The sequence below is a fragment of the Phasianus colchicus genome, chromosome Z (genome assembly GCF_987193195.1).
Source record: "Phasianus colchicus chromosome Z, bPhaCol1.hap1.1, whole genome shotgun sequence".
Classification (NCBI taxonomy): domain Eukaryota; kingdom Metazoa; phylum Chordata; class Aves; order Galliformes; family Phasianidae; genus Phasianus; species Phasianus colchicus.
The window spans coordinates 44,756,754-44,778,372 of record NC_143476.1 but is presented as its reverse complement, the minus strand read 5'-3'; the positions used below and the strand labels follow the sequence as shown (position 1 = coordinate 44,778,372).

Sequence of the window (21,619 nt, the reverse complement as noted above, 5' to 3'; positions counted from 1 at the left end):
GCTCATGCTAACTACTTCTTCAGGTTTTTCTTTGAACATAAAACCTTGCTTTATAGCTGTTTTCACAGTTACTGCTTCAGAAAATGGACCAAATGCTTCAGAAAATGTGAAAAGTGGGAGTTCTACACCTGTTTAGATTTGTTGCTCTCTTCTGCTGATGTTCTCTTGCCTTATAGTCCAAGTGAGATACAAAAGTAGGAGTGCTGAGTGGTACAATGAAGGACAAGTGACCAACAAACCCTACAACTACTTGAACACCTTGTTTTGCAGTGCAAAATGTGATAGCGGCATACAAGCCTGCTTCCTGAACATATTTTCAGAACATCTCTGTGTTCTTTCTGATTCCAACTGTTGATATTTGTGTGCGTGCTTAGACTTAAGAATACAGTGTTAACACTCTGTGTGCCATGAGAAATTTCTTAAGCGTTTTTAAAGACTCTCGTAGCAGACGGAAAGGAAACACAGGAGGGCACTTTTGTACATCTGTTTATTCAAACTGATGTCTAGGAGAATCCTCTCCAGTACTCTGACCGCCCTGAAGAGTTAAGCAGTAAGAAGGGTTTTTTTTTTTAACACCTTTCTTCATGCCCAACAGAATGAAACCACAGGTCCTTTGTGAAGGCACCAGAGGTAGTGAGAAAGCAAGGGAAAAACAGCAGGCAGAACTGAGGAGAAAATGCATACTGCGTCTTGGGAATGGAAGTTACCTCGTAGTAAACAACTAAGGCTGCCTGAGTTGTGGTTGGAAGCACAAACAGGCGTAGGCAACGTCTAAGAAAAGCAAACGTGGAAAATGTTTTAGAAAATGATTATTTAGAAAATTAAGTGACTTTCTCCCCACTAGGTTAAAATCAACCTGTAAGCAATAGATTTCTGAAAACGCGAGCACATGAAGTATGAAATCAAAACCTTTTTTAAAACCTTTATTCTGGAAGTTTCCTTAGGCACAGGGTTGATGCTGGAGGTCCAGCAGCAGTCATTCTGTAAGGGGAGCTCTCCTTATCTTTCGAGTTGAGCAGCGACTACAAAAATGATGTTGTTCAGCCTCGGATGAGGAGTACAGCTGCAGAATGCCTACTTCATCCGATGCATAAGGTTAAAAGAACTACATAGGAAAGCGTGCAAGGATAATGGCAATCAGCTATCGCCTCGAGCTCCAGAGTTTTCCTTTTCCTGCCTGTAATTGTGCAGTGTCTGCATCACTACACAACCAGAGAAATTCTTGAATCCTCAAGCGATTCGAGTAAGGGAGGCCTGGGAGGCCGTGGCTCGGCGTCAAGGGGGAAGCCTGGGTCACGGCGGAGGCTGCTCCGCGGGCTACGGAGCACAGTGCTGGCAGCCCACTGCGCTGCCGGAGGGCAGCTCTTTGTGAGGTTGGCGATGACATCACTGCCCGGCGATTGTGGTGTCACCGCAGCAGAGGGCCAGCCGACCGTCCGCGGCCCTGGGCTCACTTTGCCGCCTGAGCGGTGGGCGTCGCGTCCTCCTCCCTTGCAGCGGGACAGGGTCGTCTTGTTCTGAGGTACCCCGGGTACCACAGGGCGCTGACAATGGCTTCTGCTTGGGAGAGGAAGTGCTACTACTCAGATCTGGGGAAGAAGGCGGTGTTCCTTCCCAATCTCCTTCTCCGTAAGGAGTTCATGGAGGACATTGGTTACCCCAAGATGCTTGAGGGAGTGCTGCTCCTGGCGGATGTCTCAGGTGGGCTGGGCACGGCGGAGCCCCCGCAGACACGAGCCCTTGGGACGCTCCAGGCCCTCGGGAGCCCTGCCCCAAGACAGGCTGGCCATCTTGTCGTCACTGCGCAGGCCTCCTGCCGTGCTGCCCAAAGAGCGGGCGGCTTCTCCCGGGCCGTCAGCCATGGCTGTGACGAGCGCTGAGCCGGGGCTGGGGAAGGGGGGAGCTGCAGGTGCATGCAGACGCGTCCTGATCTGTGGGTGTCCTTCCGGCAGGTTTCACTGCCTTGGCAGAGAAGTGTATCCAGCAGAGTGGACCAGAGAGAGGAGCTGAGGAGCTGGCGCATGTCCTCAACGCCTACATGGGTGACATTCTGGAGGGTAAGAGCCGTGCTGCTGGGCTGTCGGGCATCCCCAAGGCTCCTGGAAGAAGGCGTCCCATTAACTCTGCTTTTCCCTCTATCTGTCTGCAGAGGTGCTGGCTTTTGGAGGAGACATCCTGAAGTTTGCAGGTGTGTCCTTAGGAGGAGGCAGAGTCAGCGTCCTGCTGATGCGCAGCATCTCCCGTGGGAGCCTCCTGGATTCCACCCTGCTATTTGTGGAGAGCAAAGGGGAACTGCTTTGTCTCCAGCTTTGAGCAGGGCTTCTACAGGAGCGCTGAGACATGGGAGAAGCGGTGGGGGGGAGGGAGCCCTGTCTTTGAGTGCTGAGGGGCACTGGCGGGGCGGTGGGGGGTGGCGGCCTCACTGCTGCCCCCCACCACCCACCCTCTTGCTCTGCTGCCCTGGAGGTCGCTGTAGCTGGCCCGGCAGATGGGAGGGGTCCCTGAGGCCAGGCTGCCCCGGAGGTCCTTCAGGATGATGCCCTCCCACGGTCCCATCTTCCTCGGCACACTGGCCAGCTGTTTGCTGCTGTCCCTGCGGCTGGGCGCAACTCGGGGAGAGTCAGCCCTCGGGAGAGCCTTCACCTTCCCTTGCCTTTCCCCAGGGGATGCTGTGCTGGTGCTGTGGAGAGCAGCACAGCCTCACCTGCCTACGGCCATCAACTTGGCACTGCAGTGCTCCAGGAAAATCCAGGAGAAGTACGGCACTCATGACACACACATGGGTCTCAAGCTCCACCTGAAGATAGGTACGGGCACAGATGGGTCAGCCCCGGTACTCTCCAGAGCCGAGGGATAGCCTCCCCTGCCAGCATTTGCAGGGCAAGCAGGAGGTAGCGAGGGCAGGGGATGTCAGGGCTCCTTCCCTGCCTGCCTCGCGTCAGCTGTAGCACAGGCCCGTCGCTCCCAGTGAGGGTCCCAGAGCACAGCCCGCTCCGTCTGTGGGGGCCCCAGCGTCTGACCCCACTGGGAGGTAGATCCCACACCCGGTCCCTAGACGTGCCCCTGTCTCGCCTGCCCCTTGGATAAGGCAACCTGCCTTCACGTAAACAGAGCAGACGCTGCTCAAAGCTGCTGCTCTGCTGGGCTAGCCTGTAGGCTGCTGGCTCAGACGCCCGGCAGTGCCAACGCACTGTCAGTGTTGACTTTGTTTGCCCCTCTTTAGACGCCCGTTTCTGGGACCTGTGTCGGTATGGCCCTGAGAAGGATGCACGAGGCCCTTCCCCTCCCTGGTGCCTGTCTCCAGGCTGGGCGTCCGCTGAGCTTCTGTGCAGCTGGAGGCCACCGAGTTCCAAAGGTTCCCTGTGTTAACGCTGCTGGTCTCTCTCTCCCCCCAGGGATCTCCGCCGGGATTCTCTCCTTCATATCCGTCAGAGGCGGGGATCGTCACTACTTCTTCATCTGCAGCCAGGCCCTGGATGAAGTTATCGAGGCCCAAAACCTTTCGGCTGCCTATGAAATTGTGCTGTCACAGACCTGCTGGGAGCTGTGTGAGCAGCAAAGAATCAGGGTCAAGTCTATTGCTGGCAGTCGGGCCATGAAGGTGGGTGAATGGTGTGGCCTCGAGCCCTTTGGAAGACCCGCACCTGGGTGGGGAGGCGGCTGAGAGGCTGAACGTGACTACTGCCCTAACCATAAGCGTAGGCAGAGAGCTGAAGCTGTTGGCCTTGCACCTCAGCTGAAAGTCCAGGGAGGTGGGCTTGCCCTTCTCTGGGAAGAGAGAGTGGAGGGGCAGGCCGAGTGCCCTGGGGCTTCCAGGGAGGCCAGTGGCATTCCTTTCCTCCTGTGTGTCTTCAGGTTGTGGGAATGAGTCACTTAGCTCACGAAGACTACCAATATGCTGTAGACCAGCTGAACTTATACAGAGGGGACTGGCATTTGGAAGGGATGGGTGAGTTGCTTGTCCTGTGACTGGCTGGAAAGGTGGCTCCTGCCTGCTTCAGACAGGAGCGGGAGCAAGTGCAGGAGAACCTTTCCTTTGCTGTGTGCAGCTTCCCAAGCCCCTGCATCCTACCGTGCCAGTGACGGCCTGCGTTTCCTTTCCCTAGGCCTCCGAAGACCGGTTCTTATGAGCTCTGGTAATCCTGAAGTGGAAGCGAGGCTGGAGAAGCACATATCAACAGCTGTTCTCCAGAAGGTACGGCCACTACTGCTGGCGGCTGCGTGTAGGGAGGGCAGGAGATGGTGTGGAGCTCTCGGGAGAACAGGCAGCCAAAAGAAAGTGCAGTCTGAGGCGGGAGCCTGAGGAAAAGAGATGCCAGGGCTGCTGGGGCCAGACGTGCCCGGAAGCTGTCCGTTTGTGCTGCTCCTCTGAGAGACAGGGGTGGTGGGAGGCGGCCTTGCCTGTCTTCTGCATGGCTGTTGTTTTGGAGGTTGCACAGGCATGGGGGAGGGAGCAAGGGGGACAAGATCCCGCTCAGGTGCCTAAGGATGGCAAAGAGCCTCCCCTTGTGCCCGCACGTGTCACAGGACAGAGTGTTGCCAGAGTAGCTTTGTGCCAGGACTCGGTACCTGGGAGGACTTTGCCATCCTCCAGTAGTACCTGGCGTTGCCAGCACGCCTGCTGTCCCTTGGTGTCTGTTGTGGGCCCAGAGAAGCCCCCGGGAGAGCAGGCTGGCAAAGCTGTTGTGCTCTTCTCTTGCAGCTTTATCAGGACGTGCCACTGGAGCTGTGCTCTGAGCTACGGCCGGTCACCAGCCTTTTTGTCCAGCTGCAGTTTGCTGACAAGATCAGCACAGTGGAGCTCAGCAGCAGCCTCAGTGATAGCAGCAGTATGATTTCAGAAATCATCAACCCTCACAAGGGTGAAATCAACAAAACTCTTCTGTTTGACAAAGTGAGTGCATGATAGCCATCCTATCCCCGGGATGCCTCTGTCTGTTTGGCAGCAGGGGAATGAGAAGCAGCTCTGCCTGCTGCTGGGATCTGTGGCTGTGGGCTGACCTGAAGCTCCACTGGTCTCCCTGGTGCCTGTGGCAGAATGCATCAGCTGCTGGCCACCAGTATTGTAAAGCAAGGCGTACTGCACCTCTTCTTTGCAGGGCTGCACCTTCCTCTGCGTGTTTGGATTTCCTGGAGAAAAGTTGGCCTGTGAGAGCACCCACGCCTTGGAATGTGCTATGCAGATCCTCCACAAGGCCTCCACGGAGCTGAGAAAACTCCAGTGAGTGCATGTGATGGGGTGTGTGTGCTGCCTGGGATGGCACGAGGGGACTGATGAGCAAGAGACATGCCCCCTGGCTTGTCCTGCTTTGCCCCTGGCTGGAAGGAGGCAGCATCTCAGAGGTGGCAGGTTAGCCCACGGCAGCCAGGCACAGCCCCCAGGTGCTGCCTGCCAGTCACTGTGCTGGAGCGAGCCCTCACCAGGGCACAGAGCTCCTCAGTGCCAGAGGCAGGCTCTTCTGGGCAATGGGGCCAGGAACAAGGCCTGAGCCCAGTCCCTCCAGTGACCTCCAGTCACTGCCACTGTGGGTGGTGTGCAGGCAGCACTTGCTTGCCTCCTTGCTAAGGAGAAGAGTCTGTGACCTGACGCAGGTTGCAGCCATCAGGCCTCGGGGGAAGGGTCCAAATGGTTTTGCATGTGCCCTACCTACATCCCTTGCCACCGGGGCGTTTTGCACCCCAAGCTCTCTAAGTCCTCACGACCCATGCTGGATTGTGTGATCCCGGTGCCGGGGAGGGGAGAGGTGGGAAGGGATGGAACAGGGCGAGTGGGACTGCAGCAGGGCTGCTGCTGAATGCACGTCACTCTTTCTGTGTGCCAGGCGAGCTTCTGTCGGGGTCAGCAGCGGGACGGCGTTCTGCGGCCTCACTGGCCATCCCGAGAGGTTTGAACACACAGGTAAGGCTCCTTTGTCTTAGGAACGTGAGGCTGGCATGGGTCTGCTTCAGCACGTTGGTCTGGACAAGGCGGATGGGCTGAGGCAAGGACACACTGCAGCCCGTTGGGGCCTTGAGGCAGGAGGATGGGCTCAGAGACGTGCGGTTCCCTTTGGGTTCGCTTACCCGGCAGTTGGGTTGGCTTGTGCCTGGGAGGGGAGGTTGCCCTTGGCCTTGAAGGTTTCCCAACTGCGCTGACGTATGCTTTCTCTGTGGCAGTCCTTGGCTTTAAGGTGAATTTAGCCGCCCGCATGATGATGGCCTACCCAGGGATGGTGTCCTGTGACGCAGAGACGTATGCAGCCTCTCGCCTGCCCAGCTACTGCTTCAAAGAGTTGCCAAAGAGAGACATGAAAGGTGTTACCGATCCCGTCACCATCTATCAATACCTGGGGATCACTGAGCAGTAAGTGTTCTCTGAGCTGTGCAAGTGAGGGGAGAGGGGCTTCAAGGGTACAACCTTGGCCAACAGAGAGGAGTTCTGCAGCGAGACCAGGCTGGTCTCCCACAGACCTCCCTTGCCTGTGGCTGAGAAGATCGGAGACTCTAGTGTGGGTCTGCTTTCTGCCTCTCTGCCCTTGTGCCTCTTGCTGCTAAGAGAGTGGAAGTGATGGCACTGGGATGGGGAAGGCTAGCCTGTTTTTGGAGGCACAGGCTAGCCTTGTGGGCTTTGTCCGAGCAGCTTTCCTCTGGGCTTGCACTGTTGTGCTTTGTTCCACCACGTGTAAGACTAAGCCAGCGGTCATTCTGCTGCATGGGGTGGGGTTTTTTCCCCATCTGCTTCCCAGCAGGAAGCTTTGGGTCAGTCGTGTTCCACTGGGAAAGGTGGGCTGCTGGCATGCTCTGCCTCCTCCTGCCTTCCTGCTCAGTCCTCTGCTGTTCCTCTGGGCCCAGCTTTGACCTCCTCATTGGAGGGCCTTTTGAACACGAATGCTACTGTCTCTTGGAAACCACTACAAGACTTGAGCCAAAGGTGCCAGCAGCTTGGGCATCCCAAGCCACTAAGAGACACAGGTCCTCCTTTCCAAGAGGCTTGTTTTGCTTGTCCAGGCTAGCAAAGCAGTCAGCCAGCCAGCCAGCATCGTAGCCTGGCTTCTTTCCTCATCTTGGATTTCTTTGGTTGTTGCCTCCGGCAAGGGACTTTTGTTAGCTTCGGCTGTCCTGCCGTGGCTGCTGGGTTTCTTTATGCTTGAGACTTGTCCTAGTGTGTCACCTGGAGCGTTGGCCAGGGGAACATGCTCTGGGTAACATGCTGCTCGAGAGGGGGGTCTCCACCCCTCCACAGCAGGCTCTGCGTGCAGCGGTTTCTGACTAAGTAAGTGACTTTTGTTTTCTCCCCCTTCTAGCCAATATGACATGGGCCTTGCCAAGGAGAGGTCACGCTACGGTCCCTTGCTGGGTAGGTGAAGAACTCATCTGAAGCCCAATTGCTTCCCTTTGCCCAGTGCCAGGGGCTGTGCTGTGTGCTGCCCTGACACGCAGCTGAGCCCCACGCAGCCGCTTCCTCGCTCCCTCCCTGTCTGCTGCGGGGTAGGGGAGAGAACTGGAGGGGCTCCCCGCTTTTCAGCACGCTGCAGCAGCTGATTCTCTTGTGGGTCTGCACAGGTCGGGAGGAGGAGATCGAAATCTTTGACTGCTGCTTGGAGGCCTATGATGTTTTGGAAGAACCACACACCGTGGCATTCGTGGGCATTCCAGGCTCTGGAAAGAGCCACTTACTTGCCAAGCTGGCCGTTTTAGACCGGGCTGCTAAGCACAGGTAAGCACTTTGGAGCTGTCGCTTTGGCACCCCTCCCCTGCCCATCCCCTGGTGTTTGTGGAACACTGCAGTTCGGGTGCCAGCCCTTGCGCTGCAGCCTCCCAAAAAAGCCTACTGCAAACCTTCCCAAGCAGCACCCGCTTTCTCGGAGAGTCCAAGCTGGCTTTGAGAGCCAGTGCTTTTCTCCTTTGTCCCTGGGCCAAGCACAAAGAGACGGAAAGAGCTTCAGCTGTGGAGCTGAGAGGAAGCAAGGTGGCCCGTCTCAGAAGCACTGCTTGCCCTCTGTTTTCCAGAAGGAGCACTGGGGCAGAAGAGCCCTGCTGCAGGCCGGGCGGCAGACGTAGACCTGCCGCCTGCTGAGGCCTTCCTTCTTCACCCAATGAGGGCCCCTGCAGGGCATGCAGTGTGTGACCTGGGCTGGGGCTGTGGAGGTGCAGGGGCCGCGGTCAGCCCCCCCAGTGATTGGCCTGCAGCCGCCCCTCGGGACTCTTTCTTGTACGATGAGGGGAAAGCTTGGTCCTCTCCAGGAAGCACTTGGAGATGTGTGGCTGAAGAGTCCCACTTTCCTCTGCAGAAAGAACAAGGCGGCTCAACCACTGAGCACTGCTGTCTGGGCAAGCTTGCGCTACCAGGAGGCAATTCTGGATCTCAGTGTCTTCTGCTTTTGCACCGCAGGGTCATCACTGTGGAACTGACAGAGGACAACGTGAAGCAGCCCTTCTCTGGCATCTGTCTGCTCGTGGCCAGGGCGCTGGGTCTCCAGGACGCTAAAACTTCCAGTGAGAGGCAGCGCGCTCTGCAGACCATATTCCAAGACACAATAGAAGAGAGCAGCTATTGCCTGCTAAACAGTGTTTTCTCAGTTAAGGTGAGAGTGAGAGGCCGTCTTGCTTGGATGCTCTGCTGGGAGTGGCTCAGCTCAGTGCTGTCTGATTCCTGTGCCCCTGTGCATGGGGTGCTCCTGTGCCATGCACTTCCCCCCCCCCCCCCCCGTGTTTTGTTCAGCACCCTGCAAATGCCATTGAAGGGGGGCTGGTGCTGGCCACATGCAAAAGCAGAGGCATTTTGCTCTGCAGTCTTGCTCTGGGAGATAGGTGTGCCCAGACCTGCAGCAATGTTCCTCTCTGTCTTTCCTGGACAGTTTCCCATCACAGACAAAGTTTCCAAGATGTGTTCCACTGAACGGGCCAGTGCGTTCCACCTGACTTGTACGCAAATGCTACAGAAGGTGAGCAGGTCTCCTTCCTCCGGCCTCACAGGAGGCAAACAATCGTGCCGGGTGCAGGCTCCACTGCAGGCTGGAGGCTGCCTGAGGGGACGATTCGCCTGGGTCACAGCCCTCCAGAAACTCTGCCCGGCAAATTTCTCTCCTTCTGCTGCGAAACTGATGTTAGAGACGACTTTACAGTCTCGCACAACAAAGTTGGTAAACTCCTGGAGAGGGAGGTGGCTGAGGAGAGGCTTCTGAATATCCCCTTGTCGTGAGAGCGAGAAAGGCTATGTGTCCTCCCTGGAAGACGCTCAAGAATCCACTGGATTCCACTCAGAACCACCTGTTTTTTAGGTGCTTGGAGGGAAATTTGGCATATTTTTCATCGACAACGCCCACTTCCTCGACCCTGTGTCCTGGTCTATCATGTGGCCAATGCTCCAAAGTGTCATGGTCTTCATGGTCATGAGCTTAGCTCCAGTCAAGGACAGAACAGAGAGCATTTTCAAAGCTGCCGCTGACAGAACAACATCCGAGAGAACCACTTGCGTTCGTCTGGAAGGGCTGAAAGCTTCAGCTGTGGTGCAGAAAGCCTGCCAGGACCTTGGAGTGAGCAGCATCTCCAGGGAGCTAGCAAGGTAAGCCCAAGTCTGGGGAGCTCTTCCGTAGGGGTTGCACTTATGCTGACCACAGCTGGGAATCACCCTGTTGAAAAGGAGTTGATGGGTCTTTCCTTAAGCCTGGCCATAGCAGGTGTGAGCTAAGAATGGGCAACTGCCACGAGCAGCAGAGTCTGGATGGTGTCAGCCCTTCGCTGTTGCCGTGGTTTGCTGTTCTGTGCTTTGGGCATTGTCCATCAGCCTTTCCTGATGGACTCCCAGGAACGCTGTACGTCTGGGAGGGGCCAGACACACAAGCCCCTTCCAGAAGCCAGGTTTCTCCATGTTGAAGAGGCTGGTCAGCCTGCGAGGTCTGAGTGACTCACCACCCATCCAAACTGTGCTGCACCTTACTTCCTTGGTGTTGCTTGTGCTCCTGCCCAGGTTCCTGATCCAGAGAAGCTCTGGCATCCCATCTTACTGTGAGGAACTGCTGCGCTACCTGCAATGCAACAACATGCTCTTGTTGCACACCAGGAGGCCAGATGAAGGGCAGGACAACTGGCAGAACTTGATTGGTAAGCACCCTTTGTTGCCAATCCGCTGTTCGCTGTGGCGCATCCTCTCCTGCACAGCCGTGCCCTGTGTCTCCCCAGTAACTCTGGGCAGAGGCTGACCCTGCAGCAGGGCAGAATTTGCCATGGCAGAGGTGTGGGCTGCTGCACACCTTGCTGCTCCCGTGACAACCATCAGCTCAGCTCCTGTGAGAGCAAAGCCAATCTGGGGGAGTGGGAAACTGCTTCAAAACCTCAAGTCCTCACAAGGGCCTTGGGAACTGAAGAGCACGGTGGGAATGCCACTGCAAGAGCAATGCCAAGCAGAGCACCATTGCTTAGGGGCAGCCTGCACGGGCTTTGCCTTCTGGAGCATCAGTGGCAACTTCCCTGACTCTGGAGGTAGTGCTGTTGAAGGCAGCATCACCACCGCATTCTGTCGCGCAACATTCATTCTCCATCTGAGAAGCCCAGAAGTTTTGACTGAAGGGCATTTGGTCTGAAGCTGGTGTGAAGACAGAAGAGAGCTGGGGGGGCAGTGCAAATGCAAGCTTGCAGTGGGAATCAACTGGCATGCCCTGCTTGCTGGCCCTGTTCAGTGCAGGCCAGGCAATGCGCCTGACCATGACAGGTACGACTTGTAGCACCTTATTCATGTTTCCCCTGCTCTTCCCATCTTCTGCAGCCAAGGCATCACCCGCTGTCACAGCTGCCTCGAGCTCGGGTACCGGGAATGACAGCGAAAGGATCTGTACCCTCAGACCAGACGTGAGCCTGGAGAACCCCATGCTGCCAGTGGCCTTGAAAGGTGAGGAGCGGAGCGGCTCCTGTCCGGTTTGTGGCTGTGCCCCAGCTTCCTTTCCTGGGGTGCAGGTAAGGGAGAGGCTGGGCACCTGCGTGCTGCAGGGCTGCCCTCTCAGCCTCGGGGCTCTGCCAGGAAGGTGACTCCAGCCCAAGCAAGAAGAGTCCTGCGCTCTTACGGGCTGTGGTTTTCCCCTGTGGGCAGTAGACCAGCTTTGAGCCGAACAGTGAGCTGCACATCATGGGTGGGGGAACTCTGAGTCCAGCTCTGGGCTGGCGGGAATGTTCTGTGCTCCTGTGTGCACTGCTGGGCATAAACCCAGTGCAGATCGAGTAGGTCGCACGGTGGGACACACATACCTGCTGGGTCGTGCCCTCTGCATCATTGATTGGAAACTGATTGTCTGAGTGTCTCTGCTTTCCCTGACTCCCATGGCCTGTGACTGTGAGAGGAGCAGAGCCATCTTGACGATACTGACCCTGGGCTCTAGTTGCCCAGCAGGTTCCATCCTGCAGAAAGGAGGCCAAAGCCTTTCCCATTTCCTCTGGAGAAACTGTCCGGCTTCTCCAACCTCAGCTCAGGGACAGGCAAGACAGAGACGTGTTGCTTCTTCTTGACAGACATTATGCTGGCTGAGCTGGATCGGATCAGTCTGAAGAAGCAGATGATTCTGAAGTTTGCAGCCATCATAGGGCCGGTGTTTACCACCCAGCAGCTGGCTCACATTGTTCCCAGTAGTAAAATGCATGAGATTAATTCACTGCTGGACATGCTGGTGGAGGACAACATCCTGAAGCGACTGGAGAACATCGAGAAGCCAGAAGACAAGCGAGGTGCTACCAAGAGGCTGCCCACCTCTGGGCAGTCAGGAAGCGGTAAGTGATGGCTGCAGCATGGGCCCAGGAGCACTGTGACTCCACAGGGCCTTGCTCACCTAGCTTCATGCAGAGGGAAGTTCTCACTGGCTGTTGCAAGAGCCTCTGCCACTGTGCTTGCGGGCAGAGCACAGGCCGGGCTCAGGCAGCAGCAGCACATGCCAAAGTGTTGCCTTTGTCCCAGCTGGGGCAGCCTTGAGGTCTGGCCCCAGCTTTGTCTGAGGCCAGCACTCCTTGCCTTGCAGGGGTGGAGAGGTCCTCTGTGAGCAGGGAGACCATGCAGCAGCAGTCTGACATCCTGGCCTTCTGCAACCCACTGCTGTGGGAGGCAACGTATGAGCTGTGGCCCACGAGGCAGAAGATAAACATTCACCGTGAGTGTGCCGCCTTCCTGGAGAGGCACGCACACAAATGCCAGAGGTGCCACGGAGGGGACTTTGTGGCCTTCCACCGCTTCGGCATCTCCAGCCCCCAGGAGCAGGGGAGCTGCCAGGGCTCTGCTGAGAAGGACAACTGGAGCAGCTGGGAGGCCTTGGTAGTTGCTGGAGAACACCTGCGGAGGGCTAGGACCGTCCCTGCAGAGGGGATTCTGGCAGAGGGCAAGCAGACAACACTGCAGGCCAAGGACAGTGGCCAGTGGTCCTGCCAGTGTGAAGCCATCGCCGAAGCGGTGCTTGTGCCCCTGGCTCGCCACTACGCGGCAGTGAGCAGTGATTCCCAAGCCTTCTACTACCTGCTGGAATCTGCAGCTGCCTACCTGCACGTCTCCAACAGCTCCATGGTGAGTTACCCTGCTTGCCAGCACGAGCTGCATTAGCATGGAGGAGGGCTGAGGGCTCCCTCTCCCTTGCTCTGAGCCCACAGGATTGTGTTAGGGCAGGCATGACCGAGAGGAACACGGGCCCTGCTACAGCAGATGCTGCAGGAGGCAACAGGGAAGGATGGGGCTGGCCAGGGGCTCTGCACCAATGCTCACCTGCTGTTTGTGTTGCTTGTTTGAAGGCCATCATGAAGCTGAACGAAGCAGAGGTCCTGAGGAGCTCCCTAGAGAAAAAAGGGTATGCCATCGACCGCTTTGAGGAGGCCACCTTCTTCAGCCTCAAAGGAGAGGTAAAGAAGCAGGAAAAAGCGGAAGGGTGTCCGGAGGCATGCAGCCAGATGCTTTCCCTGCTGGCAGGGAATATTCCTGCCACAGCCTGTCCCCTGTCCATTTCTGCAGAGTCTGCAGGACTTGGGCAAGTCCTCTACATCTGCATGCCTCCCTCTTCCTGTGCAGGTCTGCAGCAACATGGGATGTGTGAAGCTGGCCAGGAAAATGAGCAGGCAGGCGCTAAGCCTGCTGGAAAAGCAGTTCCCACAGACCCGTGCCGGGGCCTTTGTCAAGTCTCTGTGGGAAAGGTTGCAGCGGGCTCCTCAGGCCACAGGCAGAGCGTCCTCCCTTCCACAGGAGGCTTGGTAAGCAGCAGAAGGGACAACACGGGAGAGGAAGAGCCATTTTGTACCTGATCCCACGCATCCAGGCCCAGGCCTGCCCAGCTTTCAGCCCATTGCCAAGCCTTAACAGGACTGAGGCGTTCAGGCGTGATGTGTGGGTAGAGCCACGGATGGTGCAGCCTCACGCTGTCTCCTGTGCGCAGCATGGGAGAAGAATGCACACCTTTGGGTAAAAAGCAGCTTGTGCTGAGGGATGCACCTCTAGAGCCACAGTGCCAGCAGCACTTCTTCCTTTGCCCCCTTCATCCCAGCTGCCCTCCTGGCATCAGCTCCCTTCCTCCAGCAGTGTAGCCGTCCAGCCCTGCCACCCTGCTTTCCCTTGCCCTGTCTGACTCAGTGCTCCACAGCCATGCCTCTGGGCCCAACGGTTTCTCTTGTGTGGCAGGAGGAAGAAGCAAGCCAGGCTGCTTCAGCAGAGCAGGTGCCTCTCCTTGCTCGAGGACCTCTACAGCCAGGAGAGCACATCTGCTGGACGGAGGTTCTCCCGCCTGGCAGCACTCATGAAGGCTAACACGAACAGGAAGATGCACTCCTACCTGGCAGCAGACTGGACAACATTGGACAACCCTTGAATTAAGGAAAACAAGTGAAGTTAAAAGCTGTGTGCCTTCATGGGGTGCTGGATCGGCAGCTACAGATCTGACCTTGCCAATCCAGCTTTTGGCTGCCGATAACAGATGCTTTACTACAGACTTGGACAGTTAGTGCACATAGCGGGCCTCCTGTTTCTCCAAGTAACATCTACCAAGTAACAACTACCCGATGTCTGCAACGGAGTGCAAGACAGCTGGCTAGGGCAGAACACCACACATTAACAAGGAAGCAACAGATTGGAGGAAGAAGTCGTAGCCAGTAAGACAACCAGCCAAAGCCAGCCAAGTGTCCTCCGACCGGACCGACGTCAAAGAGCACACAGCGAGGAAGACATCAGCCTTCATCAAAAAAACCACCAAACAACCACCAAGAGCTACGACGCATCTGCAAACTCTCACACTGGACAACAACTCTCCTTTACCTACTCTATCTTAATAAAATGTTTGCTTCCTTATGTTCGTTATGTCCATTCTTGAGATCTGGAAAATGTAAAAACATCTAATTTTCATGTGCTTTCTAGAAAAAATATGTCTTTCTAAACACAGGTTTTGTCACTCAGGAAAAGCCAAGCTATGAGTGGGTTTGCCTTTCAGAATAGAAAAGCATCCTCTGGAATTCATTTAAATACATCTCTGGGATTTTGCCAGTGAGATAGCATTTGAGCTCGCACTACAGAGAAGCAAGAGTGATGAAGAGTAGCCACGCTTATACCTGGGGTCTGTCTTTGATCAGTGGAATTGCCCTCTATGTTAGGAAGTGGATAGATTGTGAAGAGCTGTGTCCGAGTAACAGCCATGACCAGGTTGAGAGCTTATGGGTGAAAATCAGGGATCAATCCAGTAAGGGGCATCTGCATCTAGTGGTTGGGGTCTGCTACAGGCCACCTGATCAGGGGGAGCCTGTTGACGAGGCCTTCTTGCTTCAGCTGCAGGAGGTGTCATGCTCGTGGGCTCCTGTCCTGATTGGGGATTTCAACTACCTGGATATCTTCTGGCATAGCGGCATGGAGGGTGGCAGACAATGCAGGAGATTCCTGGAGTCTGTCGAGGACGACTTCCTTGTCCAGGTACTAGACAGACCGAGCCGAGGTGAAGCCTTACTGGACCTGGTGCTCGCCAGAGTAGAGGAGAGCATTAGAGAGGTTAAGACTGCAGGCAGCCTGAACTGTAATGACCATGCTGTGGTGGAGTTTGTGATCTGGAGGAATGCAGGCCTGGCAAAAAGTAGAATCAGGGCCCTGAGCTTCAGGAGGGCAAACTTCTGGCTGATCAAGGAACTGCTGGGCGGGATCTCCTGGGAAAGCATCCTTGAGGGCATGGGCACAGAACAGAGCTGGCCGCTCTGTCAGGACACCTTTCTGAGAGCACAAGAGCTCTCAATCCCCGAACAGAAGAAACGGAGCAGAGGAGGTGGCTGACCGACATGGCTGAGCAAGTACCTGCAGCTTAAGCTGAGGGAAAAGAGGGAAACGTACAGAAAGTGGAAGCAGGGTTGTGTAGCCTGGAAAGAATATAGGGACGTTGTCCGCATGTGTAGAAATGAGATTAGGAAAGCCAAGGCACAGGTAGAGCTGAACTCGGCTCTATGGGATGTGAAAACTAAGAAGAAGGGGTACATAACGCAGGAAGAGACAGGTCAAGGAGAACTGGCTTCCTCAGACATGGAAAAAGCTAAGCTGCTCAAAGAGCTGCTCAAAGTGAAAAAGACGACCTTCATCAGAAAGACCACCAAACAACCCCTAAAATACCACGCATGCATAAAAGAAGTGAGACTCGGCGTGGGGGAGGAATGTCAGTCATCCTTATCGTAATAACCCAGCCTTTTCATGGATACACCCCGTAGGAATAAAAGGGCTTCAGGGTCTCATTAGATAACACTATATGAATATATATATACATTCAACTGGAGTGCCTAGAGGTGTCCCTGATGAACTTAAGGTGAGAAATCAAATTGCTGCAGAGTTCGAGTCACTGTTCTGGTGGGTAACAGCTAACTTCTTTGACTGTAGTAGCAGGAGTCCTGCTACTACAGAGGGATACTGTACTGATGGTACAGGGGGAGGGGGGAATTGTGGGAATGGAGTGTAATTTCTGCATTAGATATTAAAAAGGGCAGTTGGTTTGAAGAAGTAGAACACAGTGTGTTTGTATTCTGTAACTTATCCTTAGAAATAGTTGGTCTAAAAAGTAGAAATACTGTATGAAATACCGTATGCGTTGGCAACATGTTTTAGAAACATAGTTGCTGAATTATGTGATTAATTCTTTCTTGCAAAACTGCAACAGTTGTGAAAGGTTCCAAACAACGTGGGTATAGCGTTAGAGATATGAAAACATACTGTAGGGTTGTTCTGTTAGGACAAGAAGCCCCCAGCAAAAGAAAAACAGATTTAACAAACGTCAAAGAAGCCAGGGCCCCTACGCAAGGCCGGACTGTCTCACTCTGTGAGAAGGTTGGGATGCGACAGGCAGGCACAAGATCCTCCCTGTCCTCCTTCTGAGCTCCTCTCTATGCAAGGCAGGACAAGCAGATATCCAGAAACAATGACCGAGTGTGGAGTGAGGGCCGGAAGTTAGCTAATTAATTAGAGATTTACGCTTAGCCAGCGGAGATTTATGTTTGTGCAGTGTTTGCACGTTTAGTGAAGCGTCGGGAAGATTGGGAACCTGCAGTACGCAGCCAGTGAGGAACCGGGGGAGGAGACAGGCGTCGGGCAACGGGGCACAGAAGATGTAACGCTGTTTTCTGGGTGCTCTGCTGCTTGCAGGAGGCCCGCCATTGCAGCTGCGAATAAAATCCGCTTGATCAGAGGTACCGTCCTGATAAACTACGCGGTATTTCCAACGCTTGGGGCCGCGCAGGGCTCCTCTCCCTGTCCCGGTCCCGTTCTCCCGCACACCTCCGGCGGAGCTGCCCTCAGCACTCGCTCCCGTTGTGCCGCGGCTTCCCTCTGGGTGCTGCCCGGACAGCACCGGCTGCCGCCGCGGTCTCCTGAGGGGCGGCCCGGGCTCCGGGCTCCGGGCTCCGGGCTCCGGGCTCCGGGCTCCGGGAGCGGCGATCCGTGAGGAGAGCCGCGGCTCCAACGGCCGGCTCCCGGCGGCCGCTCCCGCGCGCTGCGGCTCAGCCAATCGGAGCCCGCGACGGGGAGGAAGCGGCGCTCGTTGCCGGCCGTCGGTGTCAGTGAGCGTCTGTGCGCGGCAGGCGGCGGACGCAGCGCGGCGAGGGGCGGATGGTGTGTTTAGCAGTGTGTCAGTGACGGTCGGGGACCTCCGCCGGGGCAGATGTTTACAAGCACAGCGTGCAGGCTCTTGGTCAGTGCTGGTGACAGTGCCTGGCTGATGGTGTTAACTGTTGAAAGACGGTGTTTGCTCTGTCAGCCAGCGTTGCTGTGCTCTGTGTGGCTCTTGCAGTCTCCAGGAAATAATCAGGAGGCAGCGCTTTCAGCACAGCCTTCGTAGACGAGGCTGAAGGCAGCTCGTCTTTGCTCAGTGCAGCCTGTCCTCGTAGAGGAGGAGCTGCAGCCCTCTGATCGCCTTCGTGGCCCTCCTCTGGGCCTGCTCAGACAGCTGCATGTCCCTCCTGTGCTGAGGCCCCGGAGCTGGATGCGGTACTCTGGATGGGGCCCCACGAGAGCAGAGCAGAGGGGCAGCCTTACGGGCTCGGCGGCCTTTAAGGTCCCCTCCAGCCCAAGCCGTTCTGTGGTTCTCTAATGCTGTGATAAAGCGTGGGTGTGAACAAGAGGGGAAGGGCGAGGGTGGCTCCCTCCTCAGAGGAACGGAGGGCCCCATATGCAGACCTGACCCAGTCCGTTGGGAAGTGTGCTGCCTTCCTGGGGCTCAGGTCAGGGACATAACCGGGAAACTCCCTAAGCTGGTTAGGTCATCAGACTACTTCCCATTGCTCGTAGTTCAGGTGGGCAGTGATGAAATCGCTCAGACAAATCTATGAACTATGAAAAAAGATTTCAGGGGTTTAGGGCGTTTAGTTCAAGGAGCGGGAGCTGAAGTGATCTTCTGCTCTACACCTTCAGGGGGGGCAGTAAGGGACACCGAGCGGGACTGGAAAATACGAGCAATGAATAATTGGCTCGGAGGCTGGTGTCGAGCCAGAAACTTTGGATTCTTTGATGATGGGGCCGTTTACTCGGCCCCTGGCCTGTTGTCTGTCCGTGGAACCCGCCTATCTCTAGGGGGGCAACGAATACTAGCGCAAGAGCTAGCGGGGCTTATAGAAAGAGCTTTCAACTAGCTATGAAGGGGGAACGGGACCCGCAAGAGATGAGCCTAAGGGAACGATGAGTAAGCTGGGGGGGAGGCAGACGACTTGACTGAAGGGTATCTATACCAATGCACGCAGCATGAGCAACAAGAAGGATGAGTTGGAAGTGATTGTGAGTCAGGCGAATTGTGACCTTGTTGCTATTACTGAAACATGGTGGGACCACTCCCATGACTGGAGTGCTGTGATAGATGGTTACAAGCTCTTCAGAAGGGATAGATGAGGAAAGAAGGGTGGTGGTGTGGCCCTTTATATCAAAGACTGTTTTGATGTTGAAGAGCTTGGGCTTCGTAAGGACAGAGTTGAGTGTCTATGGGTAAGGATCAGGGGGAAGGCCTGTAGTGGCGACATCTTGGTGGGGGTCTGCTATAGACCGCCTAACCAGGATGAAGAGTTGGATGAAGCTTTCTATGAGCAGCTCGCGGAAGTCACGCGATCGCCAGCACTTGTTCTCACGGGAGACTTCAACTTCCCTGACATATGTTGGAAGTATAATACAGCACAGAGGAAGCAGTCCAGGAGGTTTTTAGAGTGCGTGGAGGATAGCTTCCTTATGCAACTGGTAGGAGAGCCTACCGGGGGTGGGGCCCTGCTAGACCTGATCTTCGCTAACAGAGAAGGACTGGTGGGAGAAGTGAAGGCTGGGGACCGTCTTGGGCAGCGCGACCATAGAACTGTAGAATTCTCTATTCTTGGAGGCGTCAAGAGAGTGACCAGCAAAACTACTTTCTTGAACTTCCAGAGGGCAGACTTTGATCTGTTCAGGGCGCTTGTAGCACGGGAGTCACTTCTTAAGGGCAAAGAGGTCCAGGAAGCCTGGACGCTTCTCAAGACGGAGATCTTAAAGGCGCAAGAACAGGTTGTCCCTGAGTGCCATAAGGCGAGCCGCAGCGGTAGACGACCGGTGTGGATGAGCCGGGAACTACTGTTGAGACTCAGGGAGAAAAAGAGAGTCTGTGTCCTCTGGAAGAAGGGACAGGCTAGTTGGGAAGATTACAAGGAAGTAGCTAAGGTATGCAGGGAGGAAGTTAGGAAGGCAAAAGCCCAACTTGAACTCAGATTGGCCACTGCAGTAAAAGACAACAAAAAATCCTTTTATAAATATATCAATGGCAAAAGAAGAACCAAGGATAATTCTCATCCTTTACGTGATGCAGCAGGGAATGTGGCCACTGAGGACAAGGAGAAGGCTGAGGTCCTCAATGCCTTCTTTACATCTGCCTTTAATAGCCAGACCAGTTATCCTCTGGGCATTTTACGCCCTGATCTGGAAGTCTGGGATGCTACTCAGAAAGCACCCCCAGCGATTCAGGTGGAGACAGTCAGAGACCTCCTCCTCCATCTGGACTGTCACAAGTCCATGGGACCGGATGGCCTACACTGTCGGGTGCTGAGGGAGCTGGCGGGGGTGATTGCTGAGCCACTCTCGACCATCTGTCAGCGCTCCTGGTTAACTGGAGAGGTCCCAGAGGATTGGAGGCTTGCTGATGTGACTCCCATCTTCAAGAAGGGCCGTAAGGAGGATCCGGGGATCTATAGGCCTGTCAGCCTGACCTCGGTACCGGGGAAAGTAATGGAGCAGATCATCTTGGGAGAGCTTGCACGGCATGTGCGTGGTGTCCAGGGGATCAGGCCCAGCCAGCACGGGTTCATGAAAGGCAGGTCGTGCTTGACCAACCTCATCTCCTTCTACGACTGGGTGACCAGACTGGTAGATGAGGGAAAGGCTACCTAGACTTCACCAAAGCCTTTGACACGGTCTCTCACAGGCTTCTTCTGGGGAAACTGGCTGCCCGTGGCCTGGACAGGTACACCCTCCTTTGGGTAAGAAACTGGCTGGAGAGCCGTGCTCAACGGGTGGTGGTTAATGGAGTGAAGTCCAGCTGGCGACCTGTTTCAAGTGGTGTCCCCCAGGGGTCGGTACTGGGGCCTATCTTGTTTAATATCGTTATTGATGACCTAGACGAGGGGATTGAGTGTACCCTCAGTAAGTTTGCAGATGACACCAAGCTGGGAGGTGGTGTGGATCTGCCTGAGGGTAGGGAGGCCCTTCAAAGGGACTTAGATAAGCTGGGTCGCTGGGCTGAACTGAATGGAATGAGGTTCAACAAGGCCAAGTGCCGGGTCCTGCATTTTGGCCGCAACAACCCCATGCAGGCTTGGGGATGAGTGGCTGGATGATTGGGAAGAGGAAAGGGTCCTGGGGGTGTTGGTTGATGCTCGGCTGAACATGCACCGACAGTGTGCCCAGGTGGCCAAAAGGGCCTGCGCCATCCTGGCCTGCATTAGAAATAGTGTGGCCAGCAGGAGCAGGGAGGTGATCATCTCCCTGTACTCAGCACTGGTGAGGCCGCACCTTGAATATTGTGTTCAGTTTTGGGCCCCTCACTACAGGAAAGACATTGAGGCCCTGGAGCGTGTCCAGAGAAGGGCAACTAAACTGGTGAGGGGTCTGGAGCACAAGTCTTTTGAGGAGTGGCTGAGGGAGCTGGGATTGTTTAGTTTGGAGAAGAGGAGGCTCAGGGGAGACCTCATTGCACTCTACAACTTCCTGAAGGGAGGTTGTGGTGTAGAGGGGTTTGGCATCTTCTCCCAGGCAACGAACAGGACCCGAGGAAATGGCTGCAAGTTGTACCAGGAGAGGTTTAGGTTAGACTTAAGATAGAACTTCTTCTCTCAGAGAGTGGTCAGGCACTGGAATAGCCTGCCAAGGGAGGTGGTGGAGTCGCCATCTCTGGCAGTGTTCAAGAGGCGAGGAGCTGCGAGATATGGTTTAGTAGCTTGTGGTAGCAGTGGCAGTGTGAAGATGGTTGGACTAGATGATCTTATAGGTCGTTTCCAACCTTGTGATTCTACGAAAAAAAAAAAAAAAAAAAACCCGAAAGCGCAGCAGCGTTTCAGGACCTGAACCCTCAAGTCTTCCTTTCTTCAGCGGGGCAATTCTTTCACACGAGAGTAATGCCATTCAGCTGACAAAACAAGGACGATACCTGCATGCAAAATGCTCATGCTAACTACTTCTTCAGGTTTTTCTTTGAACATAAAACCTTGCTTTATAGCTGTTTTCACAGTTACTGCTTCAGAAAATGGACCAAATGCTTCAGAAAATGTGAAAAGTGGGAGTTCTACACCTGTTTAGATTTGTTGCTCTCTTCTGCTGATGTTCTCTTGCCTTATAGTCCAAGTGAGATACAAAAGTAGGAGTGCTGAGTGGTACAATGAAGGACAAGTGACCAACAAACCCTACAACTACTTGAACACCTTGTTTTGCAGTGCAAAATGTGATAGCGGCATACAAGCCTGCTATTTGTCCATAATGCTGAGAATGTGCTGCATTAAAAGGTTTATACTCACTTTGGTGCTACAGCTCTGGCCATGTTCAAATGGACTTGCACATCCAACCTTACAAAATTTGACTGCTCCCAATGAGAACTCTGACATTCATGGATTCACCCATAATGCAGAGCACCTTCATCTAGCTGTATTCCGATGGACTTGTACTACCGTCCTTAAGGGG

At 55.0% G+C, this 21,619-nt stretch overlaps 1 protein-coding gene across 3 annotated transcripts; it reads left to right on the top strand.

The window, feature by feature from the left end:
* The first annotated feature begins 824 nt into the window (after positions 1-824).
* On the top strand, positions 825-14,278 carry LOC149912928 (adenylate cyclase type 10-like). 3 transcript variants are annotated; one of them, XM_090132509.1, is made up of 23 exons: positions 825-1,701; positions 1,953-2,057; positions 2,150-2,188; positions 2,664-2,807; positions 3,396-3,601; positions 3,856-3,949; positions 4,107-4,195; positions 4,703-4,894; positions 5,100-5,221; positions 5,823-5,899; positions 6,157-6,343; positions 7,284-7,336; positions 7,543-7,696; positions 8,372-8,564; positions 8,838-8,924; positions 9,261-9,544; positions 9,950-10,083; positions 10,745-10,867; positions 11,482-11,736; positions 11,982-12,517; positions 12,739-12,846; positions 13,013-13,191; positions 13,616-14,278. In XM_090132509.1, the coding sequence occupies exons 1-23, from the start codon at positions 1,551-1,553 to the stop codon at positions 13,800-13,802; spliced, it is 3,699 nt and encodes a 1,232-aa protein (XP_089988635.1). In that variant the 5' UTR covers positions 825-1,550; the 3' UTR covers positions 13,803-14,278. The 3 variants fall into 3 exon arrangements, with proteins under 3 accessions (XP_089988635.1, XP_089988634.1, XP_089988636.1); XM_090132508.1 differs by having other exon boundaries at positions 1,131-1,701; positions 12,739-13,191; XM_090132510.1 differs by lacking the exons at positions 825-1,701; positions 1,953-2,057; positions 2,150-2,188; positions 2,664-2,807; positions 3,856-3,949 and having other exon boundaries at positions 3,514-3,601; positions 12,739-13,191.
* Positions 14,279-21,619: the final 7,341 nt, after the last annotated feature.

Coding starts and splice junctions, on each gene's coding strand:
- LOC149912928 (XM_090132508.1), top strand. CDS start 1,551: ATGGCTTCTGCTTGGGAGAGGAAGTGCTACTACTCAGATCTGGGGAAG. Junction 5,900..6,156: donor CGAGAGGTTTGAACACACAG/GTAAGGCTCCTT, acceptor TCTCTGTGGCAG/TCCTTGGCTTTAAGGTGAAT. Junction 7,337..7,542: donor ACGCTACGGTCCCTTGCTGG/GTAGGTGAAGAA, acceptor GGGTCTGCACAG/GTCGGGAGGAGGAGATCGAA.